Source organism: Trypanosoma cruzi, genomic scaffold (genome assembly GCF_000209065.1).
Source record: "Trypanosoma cruzi strain CL Brener 1047053517145 genomic scaffold, whole genome shotgun sequence".
Lineage (NCBI taxonomy): Eukaryota > Euglenozoa > Kinetoplastea > Trypanosomatida > Trypanosomatidae > Trypanosoma > Trypanosoma cruzi.
The window spans coordinates 514,888-527,127 of record NW_001849571.1 but is presented as its reverse complement, the minus strand read 5'-3'; the positions used below and the strand labels follow the sequence as shown (position 1 = coordinate 527,127).

The window sequence follows — 12,240 nt, the reverse complement described above, 5'->3', positions numbered from 1 at the left end:
CTGAGGAATGACGGCTGGCGACCAGCGTGTTGGTGCTGCTGGTGGGAATAAGTGCATCGGGAATTGGCCGTTTTCTCTTTTCCGTGCTGGAGCCGATGCACTGGCACGAGGGCACCGGCTGCAGGCTGCCTGCCAGCACGTGTGAGCAGCGGATCCATGCACACACCGACGCTCATCGTAAGAGCTTGTGCGATCACAGTGGCCTTTTGTGGCGTGCTTTTGTGGGCATCAGCCCATCGAAGAATGTGTGAAGCAAACGGCTGACTGCACACGAGGAAAATAAGTGCGTGCACTGTGCCGTGTTTCAGCGTCGATGGCAGGGCGGCAGGAAGCCCGTGCTGGCAACTGAGACCTTTGCGTCGCGAGGGATGTCGGTGTTGACTTTGGATCGTCGAGGGTGAAGTGATTTTGCTGCTGCCCGTGTGTGTGTGGCCACTCCGGCAGAGGGCGGACACAAAAGGGAGGGATGCAGGCGCTGCGTGTGTGTGTGCAGGTGCCATGCAACAACGTCACAACAAACATGCTGCGACTCGGTGACCCTCACATCGTTGTGGTCCTCACGAACAGCCCAGGCACGGCCCACACCGATGCACTTAGTGGACGGAGTGAGGCATCTTTTGAGGCGCTGCAGGGAACAGGATGCTTTGACGCAGCCACGACGTGCATGGAGTGTCACGATGGCACCGTCGGCTGTGGCTGGTGGAATATTTACTTCTCGGAGGCAACAGAGAGAGAGAGAGAGAGAGCTGCTCCTGCTGCTGGCGTCGTTGCTGCCTTTTGTGGCCTCCCATGCCGATTATTGTCTGTCCGCTGATCATGGGTGGTGTGCCTCCACTAGTGACGTCGTCTGCAGGCATTTCACAGCACCAGTGAAACACACATCACGTCGCATGCTTTGGCTGTGGATGTGGTGTCGTGAATGAAGCCGGCATTATTTTGCCCGACTCCTTTTCACTGCTTTGCGACGAATAGATGCGTCGCCGCCCGAGTCATTCACTGCAGCTCCGTGTGTTGTACTGCCAGCACAAGACTCTGTTGTTGTCTGACGCCTGGCTGACAGTCCAACACCACTGCGTTGGGACATGCAGGGATGTGGAATGCCGCTCACGGTGTTGGGCACCGCTGTTTGGATGCGGCGGCCACACGAGCGGATGTATTGTGGCACAATCAAATGCGTGAAGTATGCGGAATCACAGCGGCCGCAATAATATCAGCGGTGTGGCACCACGGAATATGTGAGGGGGTGATGCATGATGAATCACAGTGGGCGGCATGCGAGGGAAGTGCACCGCGACGGAGCGTCACCCCGCCCTCAGCCTGCAGGGGAATGTACACCCACAAAATATATGGACGAGACACCACCAAACACACATGCCCTTCCATGCACCAATAAATAGGAGCGAAGGTGCGTTCTGGTGCGTGGGAGTCCACTCACATATTTTCATTTCCACCGCAATAAACGGTGAGGAATCAGGTGCCACAGCAACGAAAGGAAAAACAAAAACATCTATTGCAACACTTTACCGGCGAAAGGCAGGAACAACAGAAACCGAATTATTGGCCGCACCAACACAATAAAAAAATGCACAAGAGGAAAGAGACAAATTGTGCACCCTGCAGGAATCCCCAACACACGATCCAGGCATGAAGTTTTGCCCTCTGCACAAACAAAAACAAAAAACAACGCATGCGGACATCTGCCAACATCCAAACAGAAACATAAATCAATGGTTGCTTGCGTTATTCCATTCCCTGCGCTTATTTTTGAGTGTTGCGGCTGCTGCTGCGGTGGTTCTCAGGCCTGCATGAAGTGGTGTGCGCTGAATATGGACGAAGCCCGAAGGTAACTGAATTATTTTTGTGATGAATATTGGCTGCACTTCCCGTGGACCAACAATCCACGTGGTGTGCGGGGACCTCCTTTTTTATTTTTACTTTGCTTTCGTGTTGCTGTGTGCGTACACTCCGTGAGGGGTGCAGACACGACGTACCGCTCTCGCCGTATGTGCATGCGGTGGAGCCTTGTGTGCCGCTCCTGTTTGCTTCTCCCTCTTCCATCTGTGTGTTGGTGCTGCGGCAGGGCTGTGTGTGTGTGTGTGTGCCTGCTGCCGTGGATTGGAGTGTGTGTCGTGCGTGGTGTGCGGCGTACGGTGCATGCCTGGCTGCTGCCCTCTCCTCATGTGGTGTGCCCTCTGTGTGTGTGTCTGCCGCACCTCTCGTCTCCCCTGTTGCTCTCCATGTCCCTCACTGTGCAGATCAGCTCCACACCACTGAACGACCACACCCACGATGATGACGTGCCGTCTGCTGTGCGCCCTGTTGGTGCTCGCCCTGTGCTGCTGCCCGTCCGTGTGCGTTGCGCAGGATCCTGAAACGGTTGAAGAGCCTGCCGAGACGACTACGACCACTACCACACAGCCACCGGACTCTAAAACTCACCCTAACCCTGAAGTTGATGTGAAGGGAACCGGCATCAATTCATCGCCTCCTGAATCAGGAGGACAGGGAAAGGATCAGCCAAGACCGCACGCACCACCAGTGAATAAGCCGGCTGAGAAGCCAGCAGAAGATGCCGGAGCGGAACAACGTTTGACCGGTACTTCACCAATATCGGAAGAGGCTGCCAGTGCGTTACAGAAACAAGGTGATAAAGGTACGACAGGGTTACAAAGTGACACTAATAAATCTGCAGACCTCACAGATAAGGAAGACGAAGAACCCGCAAAGACGACCACGACGAACAAACCTCCTGCCCAGACGACCACAACTACCACCACTACGACAAAGGCACCAACCACGACTACCACTGCGCCAGAGGCACCAAGCACTACGACTACAGAGGCGCCAACCACGACGACCACCCGCGCACCGTCACGTCTTCGCGAAGTCGACGGCAGCCTCAGCAGCTCTGCGTGGGTGTGTGCCCCGCTGGTGCTTGCCGTATCCGCGCTGGCGTACACCACTGTGGGCTGAAGAGGTGTGTGTGGGCTGTGCGTGCCAGCACTCAAAGCCACGGGGACATGTGTACGTCTACTGTGGTCCGATGTATAAAGTAAGAGTACTTATGATGATTGTTTTTTTTTGCTTTACTTGCCTCCGCTGCCGTGCTGTGTGCTCCGCGTTGTGGCTCTCTGTATCCGTCACGTCGAACGCATCGCGGACACACTCGTATGCATGCACACTGGAGCTCCCGGGTTTTTTTTCTTGTTTTTTATTGCTTTTTAAACTTCTGGTTTGCAGGGCGTTGTGTGAATTCTGCAATCGTACTGATTCCAACTGTCTCGTGGTGTGTGCGCTGCTGCTGGTGTGTTGACATTTGTTACTGTGCGGTGACTGTTGCGTGGCTGTGTGACCTGTCTTTTCTTTTACTTCTTCTGCGTTGACGTGTTGTTAGTTTGTGCTGAAGGCTGCACGCAAGTGACAGGAGTGATGATGGCGATGATGATGACTGGCCGTGTGCTGCTGGTGTGTGCCCTCTGCGTGCTGTGGTGCGGTGCCGGATGGGTTTATGCAAGAGAATTCGAGAACAACGCAGTGGGTGGCTGCATGGCATCGGGTGTGTTGGGAATGAGAACACTTTATTTGTCGAGCGGTTGCAATAAAACCACACCGACGCTGCCATTGCGATCAGCATTCTTCATCGATGCCATACAAGCCGAAGAAAGGGAATTAAAAGATATTTCTCAGGAAAGTAATAGTTTGGGTTCAGTTTCAATTCCACCACCACCGCCGCTGCCAGCGCCAGAAACACTGGAAGCCCCACCACCACTTGGTGCCAGTGTTTCTGAAGCTAGTGGCCGCAGTGAAGTTGGTCCTGCCAGTCAAGCTGATGGTGATGGTGGTGGTGGTGGCTCAAGTAGAATTTCTCACGGAGATAAACATCCCATTTTGAAGGTTTCTGGTCTTGTTGATAAGTCTACATCCTCCACTACCAATGATGGTGACGGTTTGAAGAACACCGACGTTGAGTCGGCCACTCAGAAGGATAATTCTTCAGGAACAGATGAACAGGCAGGAAAGGCGCTTGATCTGCCCATATTGCCCACAGTGCAGAATCCGGAGGTGTTGCATTCCGACAAAAATAAAATCCCTCCAAATACACAAGAAGCAACAAATGTTGAAGCTCGTGATAATGGTGCAAGTGAAGGTCGTACCGGGGAAAGTGACGTACATGCCAAAGACTCCTCCAGCGTGTCGTCTGCCAAGAGCAAACCCACAGGGAAACCATCATTGCCAGTGCAACCAACGGGACAAAGTCCACCAACTGCAGCAGGTGACACACGGAATTCAACGCAAACAAATGAAAAGACGACAACCTCAGGAATCGGAACGGACAGTGAAGCACCTAAACCGTATTCAAAGAATGATGTGGCAGAGCAATACGATGAAGACAGAGACCCATCAGATTTGATAAGGGGTGCAAATACAGGCCATCCGACAGATACAGCATCATCACCCATCTCTACAAGTGGCAATGGTGACTTTCAGGGAATGGCGAATGAGAATGGTGACAATCCTGAAAGGCACAATCCCAGAGAAACCCACGACGACCCTGAAGTTGGTAATGTCAACGTCGGTCCTAAAGCCAGTCAACCAGCACCAGAAACAGTGAAAACAGTCACCGCTCAAACAAACGATACGGTGAAGCCTGGCGACAGTGACGGCAGCACCGCGGCCTCCCACACCACCTCCCCTCTTTTGCTTCTTCTTCTTCTTGTTGCGTGTGCGGCTGCTGCTGCGGTGGTGGCCGCGTGAGAGTGAGTGAGAGAGAGCCATGCACCGCCCGCACACACACTCGTCCTTCACTCACTCTCTCTGTGTGTGTGTCCCCTTGCATGGACTCTCGCCCTCACCTCATCCCACGAAGCACACACATAATGTGCCCATTGTATACATTGCATGCACACCCATGCAGGCCCGTTGGTGCTCTCTTTTGCACCACACGCACCGCTGCCGTCCTGCCTGGCTGCATGGGCGGAGCACCGTAACTGTTTCTGTTTTGTTTTTATTGCATTGAGTGGGCGACCTCTCTCTCTCTCCCTCCCTGTGTGTGTGTTTTGCTTTAAGGGAGCAATGAGAGTGTGTGCGCTGGTCGTCCCACGCTTCGGCTTTTTGGTTTTTGTTTTATGTTTTACTTGTTTTGTGGTTGAGTGCACCCATTGCACTTTCTGATCGGCTGCATGTTTGGATGCGGTCACTGGATTTTTCTTTTTTATATATGTTTTCGTTCTTGTTGAGGAAGCGCCAGTCTCTTGTATTCTTGTAAAGCCATTAAGATTGTCTTTGGCGTATGGCATGCGGCAGTTGGTCCACGTTAACCCCACGGTCTGCATCGCTTCTGGTGCTGCTATTGATGATCTGTGCGATGTGATTTGCCAGCAGATGTCTTGCTTTCACCCTGAAGTATTCCTGCTCTTTTCTTGACGATGTGGTGCGTACCGACGGCGCGTGGGCGACTCCGGTTGTGGTGAGGGTCGTCCCTCTCACAGCGCAAGATGCGTCGCGGGTGTACGGCGTCTTTTTGAAGAAACAATGGGCGCTTGTCCGCAACAAGGCGTCAACAAAGATTCCGGATGACAGCAGGAGGCACTGCGGCTTCTCCTGGGCCCCCAGCAATGGCGTCGCACCCTGTCGCGGTGCTGGGGCTCTGTTTGCATATAGGAACTCCGCAGCAGGGCGTTGCTGCGAGCACGACGGAGACCAAGGTGACTCCACCCCTCGAGAGGGTTCCACGCCATGCCCGGTGTGGGGAGGTGAAGTGGTCTGCCTGCAGACTGTCGGACAAAACTGCACGACCGTTTCGCTGCGGTCACTCCGTTGATATCACCCGTTGCGGTGACGTCCACAAGAACCCTGGCACCGAGGAGGATGGCTACATCACTGTTTGGCGGCTTAACATTGCAGGCCTCTCGTCCGTAAAAAAGATTGCATTTGCTGCGGGATGGGAGCAGCATCAAACTGACATCCTTCTGCTCCAGGAAGTAAATAACCGCAGTGACGTAGCGGACAAAAGTTTCTGGCCATAATGACTACCTTCAGGCTCGCACTGGGCGCGGTGGTGGCGTTGCCATTCTGGTGCGCCACTCTGCCGTGCGAGCGCCTGTCGCTCCCTGGCACTGACCTCCTGGAGACCATTGCTGTCCGCGTATTTCCGCCAGGCTGTCGCAGCATCTGCGTGGTGAATCTCTACAACCCTCCCATGGAAACTGTTAAAAGCTTTTCGTTTATTACTGCCATTCGTCGCTTGGGCCCCGCTGCCATTATCGCGTGTGACCTGAATTTACATCATGAACTCTGGGACAGTCATATATACCATCAACGACTGGAGGAGAGAACTTTGCCGCTGTTCTAATTAATATGGATTTTGGGCTGGCAAATGACCCGGCGCAGGCAACACGGATCAAAAATTGTGATGTCTCGTCCCCTGACGTGACTGCGTATTGCGTACTACGCATCTCCCACCGGACATCCACTCCCCACATGGATTCGGACCACTCCTTAATATCCTACTCGGTAGGGATGGACGATGGCATTCCGCGACTAGCCAACACGCTGCCTCGGCGGGAAAAAGCCACCTTTGCCCAGCGCAAAGCGGATTGGCCTGCTTCCACCTCGTTGTGTGAAACACTCCCTTCCACCGCGTCCACATGGTTTGACGTTCTCAGAGGCAACTTGCGAGAAGCTGAGCGCCATATCCCGCGCGGCAGCCGTGAAAACCCCAACACGATGTGGACACACGAAACGGAACAAGCCGAGATCGCCGCGGAAGCAGCATACAACGCACACATTGCCTCGCCCGGAGACAGCCTGGTTCGAGCCGAATTGATCCAAAAAGAGGGGAATAAAATCAGGCCTTACGCCGTGGCTTCACTATGCCTCTGGAAGCCCGTGTGGAAAAACATGAGGCTTCATCCAGCCCAAACTGGCGATATCTCCGCGGCATGGCGGCGCCGCACCCTCATCCTCTGGGATCGGTGGTGCTCCGCACTGATCTTTGGACCGCGTCTGCGCCCTGCCCCGGAAACAGGCAAATCTGCTAGTCCGTCATTTTTTGCGGGTTTCACGTGCCACATCACCTTGTACTGCTGCTGCTGCCCGCCGCACTCCTTTGAACTCTGGTGACTGGGAAATGGATCGGCCTCTCACGCCGTATGAACTTGACGTGAACATCCGTGACTTCTTGCTCGGCTCGGCCGCTGGCCCCGACAACAAGTTGAATGAATTCCTGCACCGTCTCGGGCCCGTTGCGCGCGGCACAACTAGAACGATGATCCACAACCCCTTCGCAAATGGCAGCATGCCCGGCTCCCGGAATACGGTGGACACTATTCCTATTCCCAAACCTGGGAAGGATCCATGCCGCCCAGAGAGTTATACACCTATCACGCAGCTCTCTTCTTTATTCAAGTTAATCGAAGGAATGATTCACCGCCGTCTGTCAGCGTTATTGCCGCACCACCCACGTCAATTTCGGATTTGCACCTCCGCGTTCTACGTCGGACGTGGTGACACTTGTTATTGGTAAAATTACTCGTGGATTGAATGAGTTTGGCATTGTGGAGTATGAGCGCCCTGGAGGCGGTGCCCCACACGACACCCTCGTCGCCATCGCTCGCTCGTAGTTTTGATTGATTTTTCGACTGCTTGAGACACCGTTGACCATGGGAAGTTATTTGGCATGCTTGACAGACTCCCGCGCCTTGGCCCTCGAACCAAACGCTGGCTGCACAACTACCTGCGGGGCCGCTATGTTAGGGTATGCACTCGCGAACAGCACTCCCGGAAACAACTCACCTCAGCCGGACGACCGCAAGGCAGCGTCCCGGGACCCCAACTCTTCCTCCACTGTGTGGATGACCTGCTGCGCCGCATGGACAACATCTATTCTGCCGCCGCATTCATGCACGCTGACGACCTCACACTTGTTGCCTCAGGTGCGGACATTTATGCATGTGCTGCGGCAATGCAACCCGCCCTGTCCCTTGTATCGACATGGGCTGTCGAGCACAGCCTAAAAATCAACGTCGATAAGAGCGAAGCTGCTCTATTCTACATCTCTTCACACACACTGTCTGGCGAGAAAATAATCGATCTCCATCTTGATAGCGGGAACCTACGTATTCAGTCACGCCCAGTGCGCTTGCTGGGCAACACGCTCGATCGCCTTCTTAATTTTGGCACGCACGCTCCCACCGCTTCAAAGCAGATCATGCTACGCCGTTAACAATTGTGACTGGTTGCACAAGCTAGTGCGTCCCATCTCACCATGCGATCCTTTTCGATTGAATACGTCTACAGTGTGTCACTATATTGTGGCGATGCAATTCTCCCATGCCTTGCCTACACCTACCTCAATAATATGGAAGTACGGTACCGCGACAGTTGTAAAGCATCTCTTGTCTTTAGCGCACCAACGGAAGATACATCTGTCTGCTTGGAAGGCAATCTTCTCCGGCTCCGGAAGATACTCTGGCTCCGTGCACTCACAAAACAGGAACGCTGTATACGCCTCCATGATTACGAGGATTTGCGTTCCCTTATCTACTCGGAACCTATGCCTCCGTCCATGCATGGGAAAGCGGCGACATCAATCCCGCTTCAGAGAGATGCCGTTATTAATGAATTACACCGCGTATGTAACATTATTGGGACACCCCGCAAACACATTCGCGCTCCCCTCCTATTCAACATCGAATTTTTCCCTGGGACACTGTGAGTTGCAACAAAGTGAGATTTTATCAGCCACTCTTTTCCAAGACACCTCTGACGATGTGAGGCGTACGGCCTTTGACTCTATTTACTCCTCTCTGGGGATTACGATTTTGAATTATGGATGGACAGTCCTCCTCTCCCGCTGAACCCGCATCTGGATCCGTTGCACTATTGTACGACTACACCACGGCAAATGATGCCCCTGTGGAGGTCCATCGTGCAGCAGCTGGCAGGCTCGCATGCTCATATAGAGCAGAGTGCCTTGCCATCGAAAATGGCTTTGGGCATCTTATGCCTCCTTGTCTGGGAACATCCCAATCGCCCACACGAATTCTGGTGGCAACGGACTCCCTGTCAGCAATTGAGGCGTTCCGTTGCCCATTGGCCATGCGAGACCGCGTTACTGAAGCGATTTTAATTATGCCACTTTCCTTGGTGAAACGAGGTCGTCCTGTAGAATTTATATTTTCCCCATCACACTGCGGTATCCCACGCAATGAGGCAACTGACGAAGAAGCCACGATTTCAATTTCTCTCCCGCAAGAGGGCATCCCAATCTGGCACGTGGACTTCCTTACTGCAGTCAAAAGGTTATGCTGGAAGGAATTCCAGGAGGAAGCAGAAGGCGCGTACACCGCACGACAGGCGTTCGTCGGTGTGGCGAGGACCCCATTCCTGATCTCCTCGCAGAAATAGGGCGTCGAATCGCGTCTTTGCGCACAGGTGCGATGCGACTCCTGCCCACTCCTCGGCAGACCGACACGCGCCCTGCAGATCACAAGTAACCCTTCTGTGTCGGCGGTGCTGCCCCTCCCACACTGAGGAGACGGATCCACCCCGACCGCCTCCGAAACCTCCACCTAGCGGATCAACGTCGCCCTGCCCAAGTTGCAGCAGAGTCTTCTCGTCCATCGTATGAAGGTACACGCCCGACGTGTCCACCCTGGCACTCCAATCGCTGGAGAAGGCATCGCATTTGGATTCTGCGACAGCTCCACCGTATTCCCAAGAAGCGCCTCACGCGCAGGTCATTACCAAAAATGTCAAGCGTATCAACGGGCTAAAAATGGACAGCGCACCTCCGCAAGCTCCAATGACAGCCATAGCCCTTCAGCCACTCCGCTACGGCAACCACCACCAGCCGCTGAGCCGCCTGACGGTCCACGGGAGGCCCTGCCGCACACGCTGTGGGATAACCCCTCTCGCACGATAGCACCGTTTAGGCGTAAAAACTGGCCACGTTTCTACGGACAGTCCTCAGCCTATCAACGAATAGTGGCCGCAACGTATAACAAAAAGAAAAATTCCCTTTTCTCAGTAGAAAAAAACGTCACCTTCACACTCGCAATTGCCACCAATGAATTCATTGCGTAATACCGCTCTGAGCTGCAATACTTCCTGGCATCATCCAGCTCCCTTGTCGACACATTGACGCGGGTGGGCGCCCATCCATTCCTCCCAACGACGATGCATGTCTGCAACGTACCCTCTGCTCCAAAAGGACACTTCCCTCACCTCAGCCGGGATCGACCTCGCGCTGGCGGCACGCACCGCTTTGTCAATGGAGCAGGAATACGTCAGGGTGGCAGCAAAGCACCCGCATGCACAACACATCACAGGCATCATCACAAGCAGAAGCACTGGAGGCCGCAGGGTGACGTGGACCAACTGACGCACGGCATACGTATAAAAAACTTATTGGCTTCACAAGGATACAAAACACTCACACTCTCCTCGTAAAAAATAAAAGAAAATAATAAATTCATGCGTCCGCAGTCAACGCATGCCGCAAATCAAAAAAAGCAGAATGGGTGCACTCAACCACAACACAAGTAAAACATGAAAAACAATAAAGAAAAAGCCGAAGCGTGGGACGACCAGCGCACACACTCTCATTGCTCCCGTAAAGCAAAACACACACACAGGGAGAGAGAGAGAGAGAGAGGTCGCCCACTCAATGCAATAAAAACAAAACAGAAACAGTTACGGTGCTCCGCCCATGCAGCCAGGCAGGACGGCAGCGGTGCGTGTCGTGCAAAAGAGAGCACCAACGGGCCTGCATGGGTGTGCATGCAATATATACAATGGGCACATTATGTGTGTGCTTCGTGGGATGAGGTGAGGGCGAGAGTCCATGCAAGGGGACGCACACAGAGAGTGGGTGAAAGACGAGTGTGTGTGCGGGCGGTGCACGGCTCTCTCTCACTCACTCTCACGCGGCCACCACCGCAGCCGCACACACAACAACAAGAAGAAGAAGCAAAAGAGGGGAGGTGGTGTGGGAGACAGCGGTGCTGCCGTCACTGTCGCCAGTTGAAGCGGTGGCATTTGTACCAACGGCAGTTTCGTTTTTTGTGGGTTCTTCGCTGTTTTTCGCGTAATTTTCATGCTGTTGATGTTGTTTTTCCTCTTGTTCTTTTTCTTGTTTTATGCTCTCTTCGTGCTCTTCTTCCTGCTGTTCCTGTTTTTTTTGCTGATCTCGTATTTCTTCTTGTAGATGTTCTCCTTCCCGTTCCTCTTCGTGTAGATGCTCTTGATTTTGTCCAGACTGGTGTTCGACTGAATTATCGTGATTTTGGGGTGCTTTTTTTGCTTCATCTTCACCGACTGTTGTAACTCGCAATGCTTCGTTTTCTGTTTCTAAAAGAGGAGGAGGAGCAGGCTCATTTTTACCTCCAGAAGAACCCGAAGGAATTTCATCGGTGCCACCACCTCCAAGAGAAGTTCCACCACCACCAGGAACCCCGGCACCAGCGGCACCAGCAGCACCAGCAGCATCAGCGGGACCAGCGGGACCAGGGCCAGCAGCGTTGGAAATTTCACTTGAACCCAAATTGTTCTGCATTGTAACAGAATTAATTTCTTCACCCGACGCCTCAACGGCAGTAACGGGCAACGTTGACCGCAATGGCGCCGTAATCCCCGGTTTATTACATCCGCTCGACACATGAGACAAACCCGTGCCCAACTCTCCCGACGTCGTACAACCACCCACTGCGTTGCTGTCGACATCCCTCGCATAAACTCCGCCGGCACCGCACCACAGCGCGCAGAGGCCACACACCAGCAGCACACGGCCAGTCATAACCATCGCCATCACTCCTGTCACTCGCGTGTAGCCTTCAGCACAAACTAACTCCCCGTCAACGCAGAGTAAAAGCAAAAAGAGAGACACGTCACACAACCACGCACAGCGACAAATGGCAATGCACACACCAGGAGGTAGTTGAAATCAGTGGAAGGGCAAAAAACGCACGCAGCCCCGCAGCAATTAGTCGGCAAAAAAAAAACAATTAAAAAACACTAATAAACAAACAGCAATAAAGTAAAAAAAAAAAAAGGGAGCTGCACAGCATGGCTCCAGTGCGCATGCATGTGAGTGTGTCCGCGATGCGTTCAACGTGACGGATACAGGGAGCCACAACGCGGAGCACACAGCACGGCAGCGGAGGCAACTAAAGCAAAACACAATCATTATTTTCTCTTACTTTATACATCGGACCACAGTAGACGCGCACAAATCCCCGC

General features: G+C 53.4%; 3 protein-coding genes across 3 annotated transcripts, besides 10 other annotated features; 2 read left to right on the top strand and 1 right to left on the bottom strand.

Moving 5' to 3' along the window:
• Positions 1 to 1,992: part of a sequence feature (areas not merged during assembly with more than two copies in the genome that could not be assigned to a particular haplotype) that runs on past the window's edge.
• Positions 727 to 746: a microsatellite.
• Positions 1,993 to 2,799: a sequence feature (haploid, Esmeraldo-like haplotype).
• Positions 2,290 to 2,973, top strand: Tc00.1047053511613.50 (mucin TcMUCII, putative; the record flags this gene model as incomplete). The annotated part of the gene is made up of 1 exon (XM_810316.1): positions 2,290 to 2,973. One exon carries the CDS (start codon positions 2,290 to 2,292, stop codon positions 2,971 to 2,973), a length of 684 nt encoding a protein of 227 aa, XP_815409.1.
• Positions 2,800 to 3,491: a sequence feature (areas not merged during assembly with more than two copies in the genome that could not be assigned to a particular haplotype).
• Tc00.1047053511613.40 (mucin-associated surface protein (MASP), putative) lies at positions 3,430 to 4,755 on the top strand (the record flags this gene model as incomplete). The annotated part of the gene is made up of 1 exon (XM_810315.1): positions 3,430 to 4,755. One exon carries the CDS (start codon positions 3,430 to 3,432, stop codon positions 4,753 to 4,755), a length of 1,326 nt encoding a protein of 441 aa, XP_815408.1.
• Positions 3,492 to 4,419: a sequence feature (heterozygous, non-Esmeraldo-like haplotype).
• Positions 4,420 to 12,240: a sequence feature (areas not merged during assembly with more than two copies in the genome that could not be assigned to a particular haplotype).
• Positions 6,031 to 9,939: a mobile genetic element.
• Positions 10,925 to 11,809, bottom strand: Tc00.1047053511613.10 (mucin-associated surface protein (MASP), putative; the record flags this gene model as incomplete). The annotated part of the gene is made up of 1 exon (XM_810314.1): positions 10,925 to 11,809. The coding sequence occupies one exon, from the start codon at positions 11,807 to 11,809 to the stop codon at positions 10,925 to 10,927; it is 885 nt and encodes a 294-aa protein (XP_815407.1).
• Positions 11,111 to 11,233: a sequence feature (GA-rich).
• Positions 11,458 to 11,521: a microsatellite.
• Positions 11,993 to 12,052: a sequence feature (T-rich).